The sequence below is a fragment of the Drosophila tropicalis genome, unplaced genomic scaffold (assembly GCF_018151085.1).
Source record: "Drosophila tropicalis isolate 14030-0801.00 unplaced genomic scaffold, ASM1815108v1 contig_859, whole genome shotgun sequence".
Classification (NCBI taxonomy): Eukaryota; Metazoa; Arthropoda; class Insecta; order Diptera; family Drosophilidae; genus Drosophila; species Drosophila tropicalis.
In genome coordinates, this window is record NW_027173353.1 from 2,385,655 (window position 1) to 2,407,062 (window position 21,408).

At 38.3% G+C, this 21,408-nt stretch overlaps 2 protein-coding genes and 1 long non-coding RNA gene across 3 annotated transcripts; 1 reads left to right on the forward strand and 2 right to left on the reverse strand.

The window, feature by feature from the left end:
* Positions 1-5,209: 5,209 nt before the first annotated feature.
* Poxm (Pox meso) lies at positions 5,210-20,795 on the forward strand. The gene is made up of 2 exons (XM_068297234.1): positions 5,210-5,998; positions 19,671-20,795. The coding sequence occupies exons 1-2, from the start codon at positions 5,989-5,991 to the stop codon at positions 20,744-20,746; spliced, it is 1,086 nt and encodes a 361-aa protein (XP_068153335.1). The 5' UTR covers positions 5,210-5,988; the 3' UTR covers positions 20,747-20,795.
* Positions 14,972-15,991, reverse strand: LOC137582792 (uncharacterized). Its single transcript, XR_011033316.1, has 3 exons — positions 15,870-15,991; positions 15,743-15,815; positions 14,972-15,681 (listed from the first exon to the last, which is right to left on the reverse strand). It is a non-coding gene; the product is annotated as an uncharacterized lncRNA (long non-coding RNA).
* On the reverse strand, positions 16,677-18,196 carry Or85a (Odorant receptor 85a). The gene is made up of 3 exons (XM_068297273.1): positions 17,377-18,196; positions 16,965-17,322; positions 16,677-16,906 (listed from the first exon to the last, which is right to left on the reverse strand). The coding sequence occupies exons 1-3, from the start codon at positions 18,147-18,149 to the stop codon at positions 16,838-16,840; spliced, it is 1,200 nt and encodes a 399-aa protein (XP_068153374.1). The 5' UTR covers positions 18,150-18,196; the 3' UTR covers positions 16,677-16,837.
* Positions 20,796-21,408: the final 613 nt, after the last annotated feature.

Below are 21,408 nucleotides of genomic sequence, written 5' to 3' on the forward strand. Positions count from 1 at the left end.
TGGCAGAGGGGGCAAACATGTCGATCCAAATAGACCTCGCAACTTTCACCTTTGCATTTCCTTTTCCTCTCTATTCCAGGGACACAATTTTCTAGATATTTGTATATGGGTTTTCCGTTCTTTTTTCATCTTTTTGTTCATGTAAAATATATAGCCACCGTGCGGATACAGAGGCAGCCGCCGTCGCAGCCGCAACCACAAATCAGAATGCCGTTGAAGCATTCAAGTGCATCAAGCATGAAGCCAACTCGCTTGCCTCCATTTTTCCTGGTTTTTTTTTCTGTTTTGTTCGTCTTACGTCTTGGCGGCAACTTTCAGATGAACGACCGTTGTTGAGATTGAGCATCATCAACGTTTTCGTCAGATTTGTCTCGTCGGATTGGATTGAATCGGTGTGGTATGGGCACGGGCACGGGCACGGATCGAGGGGAATGGAGTGTTCCGAGTAGTCGGGAAGTAAAACCCTCTAGCGATTTTTGTCCGTATGTTTGCATACAAACTCTGTTTGTGTGGAAAGAAAAGAAAACGAAACCAGTTTGGCCTATTAACACTTCGATTACAGCTCAACTCTGGGTGGTCCCGTCCGGGCTATTAGTTAAATTTTGATTTATTTGATTACCAATTAGTCGTTGAACAAATCTGTTTATTTATTTACTTTTAATTATTGTCCAGAAGGAAAGAAAAAACCACAGGCCAAGAGTTAGACGACGATGGTACATACATACATACATACATAGCTCATGGTCGTCGAAGAAGGTTTTTAATTAACACCCATAATATAATTCACAAAACAAAAAACATTCAAGTCGATATATGCTAATGGAATTTTCAACTTTTATGTACTTTTATTTTAAGCAATGGACTTGAAATGGACAATATGTTTGCCAAAATCCAAAAAAAGCAAATATAAGATGTATTATAAAGAAATCCATTATTTTAAATTGGAAGGGTTATATTATTTAGGTCAATTAATTGCTCATTCCTGATAGATACATATTTGCAATGTTGTTCAGTTTCATGATCGAGTGAAATTATTAAATACTCATAATGTTGGAATTGTTATGGTAATGCAATTTACCTAATAAACTAGTCTAATAAAATGTCGAAAACAACATTTTTCCAAAAGGCCACCACAAAATGCTTGTTCCTTGGAAATTATTTTGGTGTAGGAATGTATTACACAGAATAATATATTTAGATATATGTATATATGTATATGGGTAGGTAGTTTTATTTGAAAAGTTCTTTCATCCATGATTGAATTTGGATATTGCTGTGGTTCCATAAACAAACAGAAACCAGATGAGGGGAAAAAATACATAGATATTGAAAATTTATAAACCATATCGCCCCTGAATCTAGACAGAAGTCCCTTCCCTTCCCTTCCCTACCCATTCCCTTCCTTTACCGTTCTCACACTCGTTAACGAAATCAAATTGAGAAAATGAGCGTGAAAGATGTGTTCCTGAAATTGAAAACCATCGAAAAGTAGAAACACACGATGAAGACGATGACGAAGCCTCTGGGTATCGTGTCTATATATGTGTATGTTTCTGGTTGACATTGCTCCTTTTGGTCAGTCCGCCGCGCAATATTACGAAAACAACTTCATCTACTTACTGTGTATATTGTGCCTAGTGGCGGGTGCAAAACCTTTTGGGATCAGGTGACAGTTGCGGTATGCTGCCTCTCAAGTGAGCCAGAGTATACGTTTACACCAATAATTCATCGTCAAATGCAGTTGCGTCGATCCGTTTTAGGACTCTTTGGCACTCAAGTGTGGAATCACGTGTTCATCGATTCCTTTAAGTGGCCGATCAGGCGGTCGTCCGTCTCTGCCTCCGCCTTCACTGCACCGGCTTCAGCGTAGACAATTTGACGCTTCCGTCCTGCTTTTGTGTAGTTGTTCACACCCTTTTCGGGTTTTGGGATTGTTATGTAAGAACAGTTTGCTACTGCTGTTGGTGGCTCCTAAGGACTCTGCTCTGAATGTGTCAATTTTATAGCACATTTTGCCACTTTACGACTAAGTCGACTTCTTCACCCAACCCATTTTTTGTTTTCTCAAGTGCTGTGCATATTTTTTCCCTCGACTGATTGTTATTTTTTGTTGTATAACACAAAAAGAAAACAACAAAAACTGAAATAAAGACGATGTATAATATTCATTTGTTATGCTTGTCATTTGTCGCCGCTGTCGCTCGGTCGTTCGGCTCGGCGGCAACTTCAAAGCCCTGTCATCCAATTTGTTAAACGCAGAAGCCAATTTTGTCATCCCTCCGATTTGCCGGGGGGCTTTGCGCTTTTGGCTTTCGCATGTGGCCAATTATTTTGTAAGATAAGTTAAGTAATGCTATGTACACACCAATTGCCAATACGGATTCATGATATATGCATAATTACTGAAATCATCATAAAAGATCTTAAATGACAAATTAACAAACACATTTCATTCACTTTGCATTTACATGAGTGTCTAAATCTTTTAAAAGGATTTCCCAAAAACCAAAATTCTTTCTCTACTCTTTTTGAATATTTTCTTGATTTGAATTGAAACGAATAATTAGACACTACAACTCAAAATTTGATTACATTTCGGATAAAAAAGTCAATTAATTAATTGATGAAAAAATCTTTTTTTCCCTTTTGTTTGGTTTGATTTATTAAGACTCCAACATTTTTACTAATAGTTAAATTTAAGTTAGTTAGAAGTTAATCTTTTTTTTATAAAAGATGACCGCAAATAATTCCAGAGACAAAATACCTCTAAAATAATTGGAATCAGTTTCTGTTTTTGGTTTTAAAACATTAAGACTTTAAAATAAGTATAAAAATTTTATATATGACCACAGAACGATTCAGATTAAACTTAAGAAAATCAGTACTTAAGTTATATGTACCATACTTTAGTATATATCCGAATTGGCAATAATTTTGTAATGAATTGCTTTTGGTATTTATATTTTAAACATTACCGTAGAAAAAGATTTTTTAATGAGTTTTTGATAATAAAAATGTATCCTTGATGTTCGATTTTAAGGAAACATTATTTTAGAATTATGTTACAAAATTTAAAAAGTTTTTTTTTAAGCCTTGGCTAATTAACAAAAAGTCGCTGATATAATTTAGTGTCGTATAATGACGTCATTCAACATTAATTGTTAGATTACAAGTGTATTGAATATTTATTGGAGGCATTTCTTAAATCTACAGTTAATACAGCTTGATTTAAAATTTAAGTACTTGTCTCAAACTCGGCTTGTATGTAATGAAACTATTTCCATCTAGTTTGTTGGAAGGATTTAACTAGTTGATTACAGGTTGGCATTGAGCAAACATTACTCTGCATTATTGATAATTATAAGTAATGCAGAGTCTAAATCAATTGTTCATTCCTAAGTTAATATTTGAAATTCTTTAACTATGGCAGTCATCAAGATGCCATTCACAAGGCACCAACAAGAAGAGATTTGTGATTGGATTCGCAATGAAAGGTACGGGCAGGTAAACGTAAGTCAGTCTAAGGAGGTGTGTCCAACCAAGATATTTGTCTGTGTGTGTGTGTGTGTAAGCATACAATGCCAAATGGGATATTCGCTTACTCACACAGGTGTGTGGGCCATACCCGCATTGGCCTATCTGTTTTGCGTGTGTGTGTCTGTAAGAGAGTCTAGGCAAACGATCAACGCCATTGAGACAAATGATCAAAACGACAACAGAAATTGGCAGCTATCGTTTAAACGATGATATTAAAAATTAGTGACAATCTGACAATATGAAGACAACATTTTTCTTATAATTAAGTCTAACCAAGCAAGACGCAACGCCTCAACGAGATTCGTCTACGTTGTTGCCGTTGTCGTCGTCATCGTCATCGTCATCAGCGTCCGCATCAAGCATACGCCGCGTTAGTTAAGACAGGAGACACCCAGGCGAAAGGAATATGGGATGGGATGAGATGGGATTACCCTACGGCAGCGGTTTATTAGCAACCAACGATCGCTCTCTAATGATACGAATTTTGTTAATGAACCAAAAATAGGTGCACACGAAGGCGAATCACCTGCCCCGCCCCCAAATGTATATGTGTGTGTGTGTGTGTGTGTGACACTAAAAAGTCATGACATCTCTCGCTCATGCCGCGTAACGCTACGGATACGCTTACTTGCTTCAGATTGGCCATTCAAGCATTCAAAAATTAACTCCGCCCGGTTGCGTATGGTTAGTCAGAGTCAGCCAGAGTCAGAGTGAACTACTCGTGCGCAGCTGAGATGTGTAACCTACCAGATACAGATACGAATCCATATACAAATGCACACTCACACACACACACACACACACACACACACTCGCATGGATCTTGGTTGTATGTGTGAGAGTTAGGGAGAGAGCACAGTAGCGGAGTTGAAATGGCCGTCGTGAAACTGGTTTTCGTGAATATCAATTGGAAACGAAAAAATGTATTTCAATTATGTAGGTATTTATGTGTCTTCCAATTCAAATACAATATAATTACTTCTGATACTGATAAATATACATATGCATTTCATAGTAAGCTGAAGTAACATTTCTCTGTTAATATTAGAGTAGCAATACCTTTGGCTTAAAAATATTTAGACCCGAACTCTAATGACATTATAAACTTAACTACAAACGTGTTACTTAGAAATAACAAACTGATGCCATTATTTGAATTGAATTAACTTTTAAAAGTCTTAGAAAGAGCAACTTTACATCAAGCTATATATCAAGTTATTTTACGAAAGATGTCTTTAGATTAGTTTTGTGTTATTGATAAATTGGATAACTATTTGATCACAGAACTAATTTAGAATTGCAAAAACTAGTTGGGCCACTTTTACCCTTAATTGCGCTCCTGAACCCCGCAAGACATTCTTCATTTTTGTTATTTTCCCCGAACGGCAACTACTGCGCACACACACTAGCACATAGTTTCGCCATTAAAACCAACAAATACAAAGCGATCGCCGCCCCTTCGAGAGTGTGTGTGTGCGCGGTCACGGAAATGGATGCGAGTGAAAGCGAGCTAGGGAGAGAGAGAGAGAGAAAGGGAGAGCGAGATTGTGGGATGCTGCGTCGCGGTCGCTGCCTTCATCGTCGTCGTTCGCCTGATCTTTGCATATGTGACTGTGAATGTGGATGTGGATTGATGAACACGATCGTTTCGGCAGCATTAGTTGCAGCAGACACGGGTGACGAACAACAAGTTGTGGAGATTTTGCGCGCGTCTACGGATCACGACCCAAAAGACCCCAGTCACAGTCACAATTAGAGTCACAGTCACTGGATACGGATGCGTTTCAATTGTAGTGGCCCTTAACGCGAGTGTTTCCATTTGTGCTTCATGGGAGGTCTTAGTTTCAGTTCGTATTTCCCCCAAACTAATGCTAATGAATAATTCAAGCAAATTCGTCAAGTAAATTCTGTGATCGGCATAGCTTATAGAGGTGTATATTTACCCCAGTGCCCGCCCCCGTCTCTAGCCGACTCCTTCGAAAAAAAATAAGGTGTGATAAGTGCGTGATAATTTTTGAACAAAGCCCTCCCGTATCCTCTATGTGCTAATCAAATTTCAGTTTTGGTTCAACAACTCATCGCGCAACTAGTCCGGAGTACTTGCCAAAACCCCTGGAGAAAAGAAAATCGATTGAAACCTAATCAAGCATCCACAACTGGCGTCGCGTCGGCCAGCAAACGAATCATCGGCGTCAATTTGTATACAAAATTTCATGCCTTAATTGAAACTAACAATATAGCCAAGTGCGAAAATTTAACGGCTGAAAAAAAAACCCTTCCCATCCAAAAGCTGCCCATCATCCGTCATATCATCATATTTGGAACTATAAAGCGCCGACGGAAGCGAGAAAGTTTTGCGAGACCAAAACAAAGCAACAACAACAACAACAACTGAAAGTGTTATAATTAACCATAATTGTGGAGTACTTTACTCAACTAACGCCGCCAGAAATGGACCCAGGTAAATGTTGAACTGATCTTCACTAAATAGTTGGATACCGACGGCACAAATCATTAGATTATCAATCGGAAATATCAAAGAAGTTAAATTCGGCTATGCCGAAGTTTATATACCCTTGCAGTCCTTGACAATAATAATTTCACATGTTCAAAATTTCTTTTCTGCAACTCAATTCATTAATATACAAACAAAACAATTTTACTCTTCATACTATGTACAATTTGTTCTTCTTCTTCCCTCATTCCCTAAGCAAAGCAACGCACGCATACACATACAGTTTATGTAGCGTTGCGTCTGTGTGTGTATGCATGTGCTCTGTTAACAGATGGTGACGTAGTAGGCAGCAAGCAGAGCTGCCGGCAGCGATTGAACCGATTTATATAGACTGTAACTTGTGTTCTATTTATCCGATCAGGGTCAAATTTTGGGATCTGAGATTTTATATCAAATTCTATTATATTGGTAAATTTCATGGGGATACTCCAATTTTTGCAAAAATTTTTGTTCCAGAGCTATATGATATAGTAGTCCGATCCCAAAGATTTTCATACTTTATCTCACCCGGGTAAAAAAAAGCTCCCAAAAAAAATTTCATCCCGATAGCTCTTAAGATGGCTGAGTAAAACGCGTACGCACCGACGGACAGACGGACAGACGGACAGACGGACAGACGGACAGACGGACAGACGGACATGGCTATATCGACTTAGCTTCTCATGCTGATCAAGAATATATATACTTTATGGGGTCGGAAACGTCTCCTTCTGTGCGTTACAAACATCTGACCAATTTTATAATACCCTCTGCAAGGGTATAAAAAGTGTGGATCTGGCAATTTTTGATTACCAAAATGTAATTGTATATAAAATCTTAGATAAAGGTAAATGGGGATAGAATCACCAGTCCTTCTTAGATAGAATCACCAGTAAATCTTAGATAAAGGTAAATGGGGATAGAATCACCAGTCCTTCTCTGGTCTAAATAGCAGCTCAAGTGGGTGACTTCTAATCTGTATATAACATAAGGGAGACCTTTTTGTGTAGGCTAAAATTTAAAAAAGATTTTGATTAAGAAATCGTTATTCCATTGTTACAGTTCTCCATTAAGGCTAATAAGCACTTTTAACTGAGCTGAAATCTCAAGAGTATTATCAATAAAGTGAAGAGGATCCTCGGAAAGTGCTTGACGCTCCAGCATACAGCCATCCTGTTGGATCCAACTCAGTTGTCGGTGGCTGTGTCGCAATACCTTTATGACAAACATTGATATCGTCACCATGGTGGCACTTTTCATCTGTCTTTTTTATCTTATATTTCTTTGGGCCATCAGAGACAAGTGTTTGTTTATGATTTTCGTTTCAAAACAACAAAAACCAAAAAATAAAAAAAAAAGGGTGAACAGAGATGCCGCGCTTGATCGACCACCTCGCGGTAGCAATAGCAATGCCTTTTGTTTGTTTCTCTCGCAGATGGATGACCGTTGCCCATGCCCATGCCCCAAACCCTTCATTGACAAACCGATGCCTCCTAATTTAACTAATGATCGTTGTAATGTTTGTATTTGTACGTTTTTTGACGTGCGGTCTTCACTTTTGTCTTCAAGTGTCCGTGTCTCTTGTTTGTCCACCAAAATGAAACGAAAATCTTACCTCATTGGCCAAAAATATAATGTCATCCACAGATTTGTCTTGGTTGTCGTGTACAAGTTGACATATCGATCTGCAATTAACCATATGCCACTTGCTTCGGTCCAATCTCGAAATTGGAATGCCATTTAAATAATTTGGCATGCTTGGGTTTTAGATTTTTGTTCCAAGTGGTCTATCAATTGGGGGGGAATTTTTTAAATAAATTAAATTTTTGTCAGTAAAAAATGAATAGAAATATGATAACTTTTGTTGATCTTGGGGTAAATGAATGAGACGTAAGAGTATTCTTTGTCTTCCTGCAAGATCCCTCTATATAAGTTTCAAGGGGTCTTTTTGGCGGAACTACCGCCGTGTCAATTGCCTAGTGTCCAGTCCACTGAGGGCCATATACCACACTTTTGGTCCATTAATGACTCGCTTTTGATGTTTTGACATATTGTTTGTACTTCCATGGGGGCATTGTTTGCTTGGCCGCATGTGCTGCTGGTGGTGCTGGTGGGGCTACTGCATCGAGACACGTCGTAGACTGGGTTCCGAAGAGATGCAGAAATGCGTGACTAACGGCTACCGGTAGCCATCTACTTCGGTAGCTAAACATAAAAGCCCCCCACAGAAAACGAAAAAGAAAAAAAATCAGAAGAGAGTAGCAAGATGCTAAAATCCCGGCAAATGGGCAGTAAAACAAAAGGCAACAGCAAACCACAAGACGCAGATGGAGACGCAGACGGCGGCTACAAAATGCAGGCAAACACTTGAAAAACGAGAAAAAACACCAGCCAGAAGAAGAAGATGTAGAAGTGAAAAAGTCGCGTCAATGTGTACACGCCTTAATGGAAGAACATACACACACATGCATCTGTGTGTGTGTGTGTGTGTGTATGTACGGAACATCGTAAAAGCCGGACCTCTGATGATTGCGACTCGGGTTTGGGCCAACGCTTGGCTGAATCTGAACCTGGTCTTGACTTTGTCTTTGATTATGTGGCGTCGTCTTCGTCTTCGTCCCGTACATGTTCCTGTTCCTTTAATTAAATCACTTACCCTTTCTTCTAGTTGAAGCGGAAATTTCATGAAAATCCCCAAGGATCGCTTGACGTTTGACAAGTGTGTGTGTGTGTGTAGCCGGAGGACAAAACCTTTGCTCATTATCATAAATTTTAATGAGTTTCTAATCGATAAAGAGGAGGAGGAGAGTGAAGGGGAGAACAAGCACGTGGTCTAGTATAATTAATGCTAACCCATCAATAACATCTGCCTCCCTGCCCCCTTGACGACTCTTGCCAAACTCCCAAAGGGGTAGGACCACGGGGTGACCCCAAAATGCAGGAACTTCTCCATCGGCTATCGATTTCGGGTCACACACATGGTGCACATTCGGTTAGGATCTTGAAATTTATGTCTTTTTCCGCCTGTCACCAAAGGGCGGGCGGACATACCATTTCGTGTTTCCATACATTGCTAGAACGCCAACGAACCCGAACCATAGGGCCAGAGTAGTGTCGGTTCTAGTACATTGCCAATGATTGGTCGGATCCGCCGAGAAACAGAGAGATAGAGAGAGAGAAAGAGAGATCTGTGTTGTTTCTATTTTGGCTAGGCATTTGCATTGTCCACATTCCTAGTACGCGTAATTGAAGACACCGCGGCATGTCTTTTGGTTGCACCCCCTTTTTCTTTCGTCATATTTCTCTCCGAGAAGAGTAACAGCAAGTACTTGCCATTGACTTGGTATGCACTGAGAACCTAGCAACCAATGCCTTCGGCAGAGGGCGCCGCGCTATCTTTGTTGGTGTCTCCCGTGATTTATGGACTCATTAATTTCTGTTGACAGACAATGCTGTTGACGCTAAAGGAATCTATTTAGTTTTATGTACTTTTGATGCGAGAGCAAGGGTCGAGGGCGTGTATTTTATGAGCTTAATTTATAATTCAAGGCACTTGCACTTGCACTTGCATTTTATCCAAAAATCTCATATATACACTGATATATTGCCATTTGAAAGCAACTAGTTGTTGCGGTCCTATTAAAGCTCCAATTAGTTTAAATATTTTAGAGTAAAAGAGTTTGAAATGAGAGCCTTAGGGTCCAATCTACATGAAAGACATCTCTCAATCATTAGAAATTGTTAAGATCATATAACTTTACTTAGTTACTTGTTCTTCGTATTTCATCAAGAATCGATGGATTATACGGTTGACAATCTTTGACTTACTCTTTTTCCCCTCTGATAACATTACAATTTGAACTTTTGCCGATTAAAAATGTAAATAATATTGTAAATGAATCGCCAAGACAGACAAGTAAATGCTTCCTTTCTGCATTGTGTGTGTGTGTCTGTGTGTGTGTTTTTTTCCTTGGCTTGGACGACTTTGTGAAATTTACTGATAAATAAATGCGATTGTGCGGCAAATTGTGCAACGCTCCGTAGGCAAAAGATTGTCGACAAGTTAAAATACAGGCCAGTCCATTTACATATTGTTAGTATATAAAATAAGAAAAGTGAAAAGAACTATTTATAAATCGTATGAAATAGTATATATAGTACTTATAATAAACAGACATGTGTGTGTGTGTGTGTGTGTGTTTGTTTGTAGACAGAAGGGGGATGTCTTGGGTCGCCACTGCGTATACGCAATGCATTTTGACGAGCCTCAACTCAACTCAACTGAGTTGTTAAATTAATTTTTTCTGCAATGCAAATGCAAATAAATTAACAAAAACAAAAAAAACTAAAGGAAAAAAATGAAAAAATGAAGAACTTTTGCAATATGAAAGCATATGCCCCATGGCGGCAGCTGCTCCCCGCGCTGCTGCTGCTGCTGCTGCTGCGGCGTTCTGTCAATCAAGGAAAAGGAACCCACTTGCCAAGAGCCAAAAAGATTTATGGGATCCCCAGACCCAGGTCCCAATCTGCTGATGCAGTTGTTGTTGCTACTGCTGCTTCTGCTTCTGCCATACATTGCCAACCATTCATATGCATTTGTGAGAAAGGAAATTCAATTTACCACGAGAGATCTTTTTTGTTATAAACAAAAACTTTGTCGTCCCCAATATGAAACACGCCATTTCATGGCAAATTTCTATTCAAATTGGCAGCCATATTCTTTAAGTATTTAATTTTGATTACATTTAATTGTTATATTTTATTTAATTTAATTAAAAAACCAAACAGATAAAATGCTCTCAAGTGGAAATGTGCGAATTGATGGCTGTCGCTTTGGCTGTTCAGTCAATCTGTCTACCTCTCCACGAGGGTCACTGAAATTCAAATCAAAAGTCATAAATAATACAAAGTATTTGGTTAATGTTCTATATTATTATTATATACATATGTATATATATTTGTTTTCATTTGCTTATCATCTGCCAAATGTTCAACTTGAATTTGTTAATTTCAATTATGCATGAAATAGGTTTATTGCCTTTTGACATTTGAATGGCTGTCAGCAAAATATAAAAAGGAACACTTATACCACTACAAAAAAAGTCAGCTTGGGTTCTAATAAAATCATCGATTGTTGCAAATTGCACATTATTTCAAATAGTTTGAGCTTATCATCAAGAGATTGACCGAGCAGGAAGAGATTGAGCATCGATGCCCTAACAGACATCATCATTTTGTATTTTTTATATTTGTTGTAGCTGATACGGAAAATCATTTCAATGATTGTCTCCGTCTGTCATATTCAGACAAACAAGTACAGTGAATGCTCCTTAAAGAGGGAGAAGCATAAAGCAGATCAGTTATGATCTGATTCGATTTCCTTTGATTTTTAGGGTTTTTCGAAACTAATTTTTCAGTTTCTTTTATTGAAAGAGGCTTTTAAAAATCTGTTTAGAGCTATTAACAATGAAAACAATGTTAATAATAAGATTTAAAACGACTATAGAAGAAAAAGAAGAGGATCTTCTATTAAGGATCATTAGATTTAAGAGATGATAATTCTCAGAGACCAAATATAAAAAATAAAACTATCAAAAGGTTATTATAATTGTTATCATATATCATATAATATATACCTATTATAAAGTAGTATATTCGATCAACCTATTACAATACCATTATCTATTATCTCTGTTCGATTTGAGTTCCCACTATATATGTATATTCAATGATAAGTATAGATGCTGCCATTTTGTTTAGCTAAATATTATTTTTAATTAGTTCTAGTTAGTTAACATTTGTTAATTGCTCCTATAATTGGATTTACTCGCATCAGTGAGTTTTTGTGAACTTTTTAATGATTTTTTAATAATTTATATGAACAAAAAAAAAAAAAAAAAAGACTGAAAGGAAACTTAAAAGGGGGGAAAAACAAAAAACATTTCGTAAGCTTTTTACTAAAAGCCGCCGACTAATATTTTTAAACGTTAAAGATTCTGAGAACAGAAAATACATGAAAAAGTGATCATGATTATGATCATAATGCTGATGATGATGATGATGATGCTGCTGAGATTAAGCATGAAACATTTTTGTAATTTTTTTGAATACAATGAGTCTTCTTTGTGTTCGGCAATTTCCCAGAATTTATGAATTATAATTTCGTCTTATAGACAGTTTTTAATTGAGCTTTTTATGGGCAACAAACAGAGAGAAGAACAAAAAAGAGAAGGAAAATCACATTAAGGGTTGACAATTCAGCCAAAATAAAGGATAAGGGAACATTTCTCTTGCTATTCAAGCGTGACAAAGTAGGAAAAAATATAGGATTTCAAGGCAAATACCGATAACCATTTGTAAATGATTTGTAACAGAGAAAATCCTGGCATAGCTACCGATTTCCTATACAGACCCGTTTTTGAATTTCCGCCAAACAGAGTCCATCCAAATCTATGGGCAAATATTGTCGCGCCCTCAGAAAAACAAAATGATTTTATGATTTTTTAAGCTGTTTACCCAGTGCGCAGCACTTCAGAATTTTTGTAGCTCTATAGTTGTTTGCATTTCATTAACAGAAGCTGCTACTATATAAGTATTGTGGATGTGAGTGTATGTATGTGTATTGGGAGAGGATAAGTAAGCCCTCCTCAACTCGAGTTGGGATCGAACTGTGATTAGCTAGCAGTTGCTTTTGTTTACTTTGATTAAGTCCGATCAGTCCAAGTGGCAAGGATTCTCATTAGAGACAATAACTAGCTCGGTCCAGACAGTAGTACAAACAAAATCAGGCAGCACTAACCCAATCTTGGGATAGCAGTTTGTGCGTAACCTAAAATTAAATAAACAATAAACAAGTAGTAGAGGTATAGACCCCTCTAGCACTCTGAAGTCTCTGAAGGTTTTTCAGTTTTCAGTGGGCAAACAAACAAGTCAAATAACAAAAACTACTCGACAACTTCCAGTCCAGGGGCAACCAAGATGCACCTGAAATGAATGTAGTATGTATGGCCAATGCGCCCTCTGATCGTGACCGATGCAATGGGACGAGACGAGACGAGTCGAGACGAGACTTTGTGCATCCCACTCCATCCTATCCTATCCCATCCCATCCCATTTTCGACTCAACGGCGGTGGCATGTTTGCACCTTAAATAAGATCAACAATCAATGCCGACGGTAAAACAGTCACTCAGCTTCACAAGGGTCACTGGCGGCAGCACTTTGGGTTAAGAATATTGTAAACGGTAGGAAAAATAGACAGAAATGTAGTCAAAATCAACTATTTACTTATTTAATTATATATTTTTAACGAAGGGCGAAATATGTGCTCAACGATGAAAGAGAAAAGTCAACTAGAAAAAGTTATTCAATAAAGTTTGTCGTCTATAATGACTACTTTTGCTCCATAAGCTTTGATGTTCTCTTCACACTTTTCAAGCTGATTAAATTTAGATAATCTACTAAGTTGTTTGTTAAATTTGAGTGAAGTAAACAGAAAAGGATCTTCGATGGACAGGAAACCTTGTATTATATTCATCCACCGCGAATCAGCTAACAATTTGATTGTAATCTACCTAGTCGCCCTTTGACGAATCCTGAAATTGGATTGAAAATTTCTTCTATTACTATTGCTTTATTACCAATTATAGTCATTCTCTTGATATATGTATATAGTTACCTCTCTGTGTAATGTTTCATCATGGTCTACAATTAATGCTTATATATATATAAATTTTATAGGCACTTGCACATTTCAATATGCCATAAGAAACTTTAGTTGATCAAATGTTTTGGACACTGGGCACGTTGCAAAATCTTTGCCTTGCTTCTGGCTTTTGACTCATCATCGGTCCAAAGGGGATTTGATGTTTGCCCTAATAGGAAATACGTGACTAATTTGCATGAAACCAGGCCGGATGTATAACACAGACATAGTATATAGAAATGTTCATACATACGTACAAGTATGGCCTATAAATCAAAAGTCGACAACAAGAAGGGGAAATCTACTTAAAAAGTACAAGTGTGATAAGTTATTTAGATCTTATCTAATAATAAGTTGAGACTTGACTCAAGCACTGTTAATATGACAATCACGATAATGTACAATTATTCGGTTAAAGCAAAGGTTCTTCTGAACTAATATATATATATAATCTTATCGGCCAACTAACTAACTAACTAAGGCACTCAAAGTTAATAACTCAAAAAAGAAGCACAATTAAACTTGAAATGGTCAAACATTGAGACCCCATTAATCTTCAATAATTGCTTAAAATTGATGTCATGCGTATTTGAAAACCGTTTTCGAAAAACAAAGAATGAAAAATCTTAGCAGCATCATTCATTAGGGACTACACTCACTCACACATACATAGAAATACTTCTGTTGAGACAAATTTATGAACGTTTAGCACAAAAGTCAAGCACTCGAAGATAATGTTCACGAGTAGAACAACAAATTGCAGCTATCATTGAACATGCTTCGAATAGTTCTTTTTTAAGGACTGAGAAAACGACAAAAAAAAAAAGAAAAATAACCAAAATAAGTGGCAGACTTTTCTGGTTTTTACTTCTGGGAGTATTTGTCGAATGTGTGTGATCTTTCCCCTGGCAGACTCAACTCATCGGAGCATCTTGTGCCTTTGGTTTCCCCTGTTTTCTCTGTGTTTGTAACTCAATTCGAAAATAATTAACGATCCCAAGATTACAAATGTCAAACATAATGTCATCTTGGGGACGGGGGCTAGCAGCCTTTGTATCACATTTTGTTTCCATTTCTTGAACAATTTTTGTTCTTCTCTCTCCTGGCTAACAAAATGCCACCGAGTTTCCGAGTGTCTTTCCATCAGACACCGCAATGTGTGTGGGTCCATGGCGAGTGCCAGCCGATTTGTTGTGACTTATGTCAAAGCGCATTGCGGACTCAAATTATGACAGATTTTAAAGACTAGTCCACACACTCATGAACGTATCTTTCTTACTTTATTGAAACTTAATTTAACCCATTACCATATAATTTATAATCGTATACGGTATCCATAAAGATAATAATGATTATAAGAGAATGAATTGAAACTTCTTTATAAGTAACGACTTTTATCAAAACTTGGATCAAAATCAGCGATTTTCAAACATTTTACTTGTATGCTTTCAAGGACCTAAAATCCAAGGCTTTCATCTTGAAAAACCAAATAATTTGAAATAATAATAGAGCTTATAAAGTAATTGGTGACAAAATGTCGTTTAGAAAAGTAAAATGTTTTTGGCAAATTCTGTAGTTCGAAGTTAGTCAGGTTTTCAAATTTAAAACTTAGCTGACTTTCAAAGAATCTATGCTAACGGTTATTAAGTTCTACACTTAGATATTAAGAAAATGTAACCAAAACCGAAACCCAAGGATAAAAAAATCTTAAGATCTATTTTAAGTTATCTATGTGAAGTTAACTTATAGATGGTGTTAATTTCCTGCTGGCGCTGGAGTTGCAGCTGTTGGAGCTCCAGCAGCAGGAGGTGTAGCTGGGGTGGCAGCTGTAGTTGCCATTGGAGCTGCCGCAGGACCAACTGTAGTAGCTGCTGGTGCAGCAGTTGTAGGTGCAATCGGAGCTGCTGTCTGGCTATTAACCACAACTGTGCAGTTGCGACAAATCACTGAAATTGTTTGTGCATTGATAAGTTTTGAAAGCTAATATCACTTGATTAGTAGTCTTACAATATTCCTCTGAACCGCTATCGTCATAGAAATCTCCGAAAAGACTGGAGAACCAATCGTAGGACATACGTTTCTGTAAAATAAATTTTAGATATTCGAATTGTTTTGTTTCAAGTGAAATATTTACCGATCTCTCTGCTTGATCCTCGACTGGCTGGGCATGAGAACCCAGTTGGCTTATAATTAGGCAAATGCCCAGAGAAACTACAATGAACTCACTTAGAAGTGACATACTGACTAGAACTGATGTTCCAGTTGCATTGGGCTTTGCCTTTTATAGGGCACCTGAGGCGCGAGTTTGGCAAATATATGTATGTATATGGAGCTTTTTTTTTTTATGATACTCTATGATGGGGGAGAGATAGCCAAACTTGAGTTTTCTCTCAATGAAACGTAAGTTTGCTTTGTGGCTGTCAATGGGAAACCTAGTAAAAGTGACTTATTTATGCAGCTGCACGTCTATATACTAGTTGCTGATGATTGTTGTTGCTGCCAGAGGGCCACGATCAAACTGCAATTGACAAGTGCACAAATCCATAACCATAAACTTTACACGAAATTCGAGGCTGTCTGGAGCCAACAAGTGTCTGAATAGGCTATTCCATAATCCATATACATCTGTATGTATGTATGTATGGATATTGGAAATGTTTGTAATACAATACCTTAAAGCCCCAGTGCCGTTTATAATGGTTTTCCCTATAGTTCTGCTTCTGCGGTTTTGATTTTGTGAATGGAGGTCGTTACACTTGCCCTGTTTGCCAGCCCTTTACGATGGTTCTTTCTATTCCTTCCTGCTTTTCCATATACCATACTCATTTTATGGCCACGGAACGTGTTGTGAAACAAGATGCCAAATCGAAATTAGATGAAGGCGCAGATGTGGAAAACTTCCTCTAATTGCTTGTAATTGTAATTGGCTGACTGAAATGCATTTGCAGGTGCAATTTGGCATTTATTAATAATCAATTGGAAACGAGTGAGAGAGGGAAATGCCTAAAAATAAAAACCATCACTATCAGAGAGTACAAATGTTATGCTATTGCCAAAACAAAAACTATGTTCTATATTCTTTTGATTCTCGCCAAAATCATTTTAAGACATTTTGTCGGCCAAATTCATTTGATCCACAATTGTGACGACTGAGAAGGCAAGTTTGGCCATCTGCAAAGAAAGGACAATCAAGGGATACGAATGGAAAACTTCTGCCCAATAGACTTACCCGAACGTTCGTATTGACATTCAATGAAAAGATGCCACCAGCATTGAATTCAATTGGTTTTTGCACATGATGCATGAAATAAATCAATGTGGATTTATAACGTGGACTAGCATCGATCCAGTTCGATTGAAAAATGGCCTGGCTCAAAGTATTGGCGTCATTTTCCAACTGATTGCATATATAGCAAAAAGGAAAAGACTCAAAGACATAGGCAATGAATAGATTAATAGTGGCAATGGCTGTCCACAAATCGGCAAAGAAGAACACATAGACAATCGATAGACCCAGTAGAAGGCCAACCATTAGCATTTGCATGAACAAAGTCTTTGTGATAACTGGACGCATAATATCGCAGTAGCTAAATAGGGATCAGGTTATTTAGAAAATAGATAACTCTAATTGTATTACTCACTTCATAATTAGTTTGTGATCCTTGATGCAGTCGACTAGCTCCTCATAGTTCTTCTCCTCACTCTTATCGACATCCGAACGCAAATCCTGGATGCGCCTTCTCAATAGCTCTATGTGCGAGCGCATAATAAGTCCAAATACAATGGGATAAACATCCGTAATTAGATTCATCGAGAGGGCAATGCCCACAATGAACAATTCCACCAAGGTGGCCATGTAAAAGCTGAATGTAAAGGTTTCGGTGCCAAAAATCGGATTATACAGACGATATGGAGTCTTGCCCAGGAGCAAAGCATTGAGGGCACATTGGAATAGGTAGCCAAAGTAAAGGAAATGGAAAAATATGTCCACATAGTTGCTGCGCACAGCAGTGCGATGTATAAGGACACGATCCTCATGCTTTTCAATACGTCGATCCATACGATCGAGTAACTCGTTTATCTTAACAAAACGGTTGTAGTTTATAAACACAATGATGGCCTTCGTCGAGGACGAAAAGGACTTGATAGGCGCTTGCAGAGAGGCAAATAGATCAGTGGCTGTTAGAGTCTTTAAGGCCCGGTGGTAGGTAATGAAAAATACAGCCGGTGCATAGATAATGGCCGTCACAGCTATTAGACCAGTCCACATATAATACAACCACCAATAACGACTACTGCCGGGCTTTGGCGGTAGAATGCCAAACGCTTTCTTACTCAAATCCAAATAGTAAAAGCAATCCCGAGAATTCATCAGATTGCCAAATGATGGTGGCCTCAAATACTGAAATATCATCTTGAAAGCGCTTCTATGTCTGTTCCTTTGCTTCAGTATCTGCCTGAGTCGAATGCCGCTTTAAACTGTCTATCCTCCCTACACAAGGAGCCTATTTATATGCATTTGTTGCAGGAAGCTAATTGCTCAATTGACAGCAGTTTGTTACATCAATTATTCACAGTTCAATTGCATAAGCTCCTCCAAGCCCCGAAAAAATTTCCCATTTAAATATAACAAGTGCGTAGAAGCCTACAATTAAAAGTGTCATAAGGCAGAGAAATAACTTATCCGACTATAAAATGCCCACCAAGCGGCCTCATAGCCGTTTTTACCCAATATGAGAGATTTAGTTTTCCTATCTTTATTGGTTTATACTTTTCTATTAAGCTAATATACCCAACGAATATGGTAGTAAACTCAATTACGCATTAGAAAGTTTTCTTACACACTTTTAGAACTTTCTTTTTAAAGTTCTACTTTCTAAAAATATAATTATACTACTACTTTTTATAAGGGGTTCCTCTAAGTTTAGATTATTATTCACTACAATTTCAATGCAGTTTCAAAAGATAATAATCCATTTGTAAGGCAGTTAGCGTTTTGTACTTAATCTAACCAATTCGAACTAAATATCCCAAAGGGTTAGCCTAATTGCTTACCCTGAAACTGAACTCCCAAGCAATTATATGGAATTTGTTATTAAATAAGTCAGGCAAGAAATTGGCACAATCAAATTTAAAGAACATTTGTTTGGGAGATGGGATTACACATCTACGACTATGAATACCTTTAAGAAGGATATACTTACCTTCACCATTTAGCCATGATTTGGAGCTTAGAAATTAATTTCTTGAACCACTTTGGTTCTTATTATTTTAGGTCCAAACATGTTGTTAAGAATTTCCACTGTTTTCTAGCCAATTCGAAATACTGGATATTAAATATAGTTAAAACAAATTGTGGTTTCTTTAAATAGTTATCAAGTTTCATAGGGGATCAATTTTGAAAGGGTATACAAAGTTCAGAGTAGCCAGAATACATGAATACATTTCTTCTTTGAGGTTGGACTGATTCTCACATCACTTATTAACAAGCTTAACTATTTATGGTGCCTTGACTTGTCAACAAAGAGCTGGAGACAAAAATCTATCATTATATGGCCTGTAGATCAATTAGTTGGTAGGACAACAAGTTCGGACAATTTGGAAGCGCCTGGTGAATCGTTTTGCCCCATCATCAAAAATGCATTTCCGCACGTTCGCCGCATTTTAATTGCGTTTTCCAAGCCAAGACCCACACCCAGAAAATACAGAGTACAGAGTACCCATATCCGCAGTTCTTAGAAGCAAATGGTAGCGATTTTCAGGCGAAGCCACAGCCACAGCCACAGTCCCTATTGCCGATCCCAAGCGAAACTAATTAGACGCAAATGTGCTTTTGTTCGACTCTTTGTGCTTTGTTGTTTTATGGCTTCTATGTGCATATGTAGCAATGGACTCGGTCTAACCCACACCATGTCTCTGTTCCATCTCTTTCCAGAGTCGCAGTGTCCGCAGTACGGCGAGGTGAATCAGCTGGGCGGCGTCTTTGTTAATGGACGACCATTGCCTAATGCGACGCGCATGCGCATTGTGGAGCTGGCCCGGCTTGGCATCCGGCCCTGCGACATCTCTCGCCAGTTGCGGGTCAGTCATGGCTGTGTATCGAAGATACTGGCCCGCTATCATGAGACGGGCTCCATTCTCCCTGGTGCGATTGGCGGCTCCAAGCCGCGGGTGACAACACCCAAAGTAGTCAACTATATCCGCGAACTGAAGCAGAGGGATCCGGGAATCTTTGCCTGGGAGATACGCGATAGGCTGTTGAGTGAAGGAATCTGCGATAAGACGAATGTGCCCAGTGTTAGCTCCATATCACGCATTCTACGCAACAAGTTGGGCAGCATTGGACACCATCATGCGCCCGGAGGATCAACTGCAACGGGAATGAACAACAACACCAGTATGGGAAGCTCCGGTGCTGGTGGCGGCAACAACGGCCTGGCTAATACGGGCAGCATGAACATGTCTAACTCACACTCGGGCTCCTCGACCGCCTCGCACCACCATCATCATCATCATCACACAGCGGCGGCGGCAGCAGCCAGTGCCCATCACGCCCATGCCCATGCGCACCTCTACAATTCCATTTACCAGCCATACAGTGCAGCTGCCGCCTACAGCATGAAGGCCGTATCCTGCGGCAGTCCATCGCCGCCGCAAGGAGGTGGCGGTCAAACGCATCCGCATCAGCTTCGAAGTGTTGCCGCCGCCGCCGCTGCCCACTGGCCGTCATCACACTCGGTGAGCGATATACTGGCCCACCACCAGGCCGTTGCTCTGAGAGCCAGCTGCCAGGTAGGGGTAGGAGTTGGTGTCGGCATGGGCAATACAGTGTCACCTTTGCCCATGACCCCGTCGCCAGTCGGTGCAGCATCGGCCGGCGGACAGCCGCTGCTCGACTGCGAGGGTGGAGCGGGCCAGCAACCACCCTATTATATGTACTTTCAAAATGGTGGCATGCATCATCATTATCATCATGGTGGCATGATGGCAGCAGGAGCTACCGGCTTATGAGTGTGATAAGTTCGTTCACATAGTCAGTTGGAATCGGTTCCAAGTAGAAGAGAGCAGAAGTTTGGATACTCGAAATGGAGTGCTACATTAAAAAAAGAATCCGAATAATTTATAAAGTTTAATCAATTAATGATTCATTTGTTATTTTCATTACTCATTTAATGAACAAATTCAGTGTAGAACTTTTTCTCCGTTTTTTTTTCGTAGCCATTTATTGCTATCGGGTAAACAAATATTTGAACAGATATTATTTTATTTTTCAAAAATATTATAAATCTGATATAGATTGATTATAATTAGCTGTGTATATATAACTTTTTTTATCAATGTCTAACGGTATTTGCTGGTCTTGGTTCAATATCTAAACGAATTTTAATGTTATTTTCGAGATTTGTTTCTATAATTTTCTTTTCTGTTGGATAATAATTATATAAAACGAAAAAGCATATAAACATATACATATATTTTTAATAATTTCTTTTTGAGTTTTGTAAAATTGAAAGTTTTGAGTCTGTCATGTAAAATACTATAAAATATCTATATACATATATATAAATCTATCCAAACATACGATATATATTTAGGATCCTTCTTCTCATAATTATTTGTACATTATGCTCACTAAGTAAACTAGTTGACTAATTTATGCTATATACATAAGT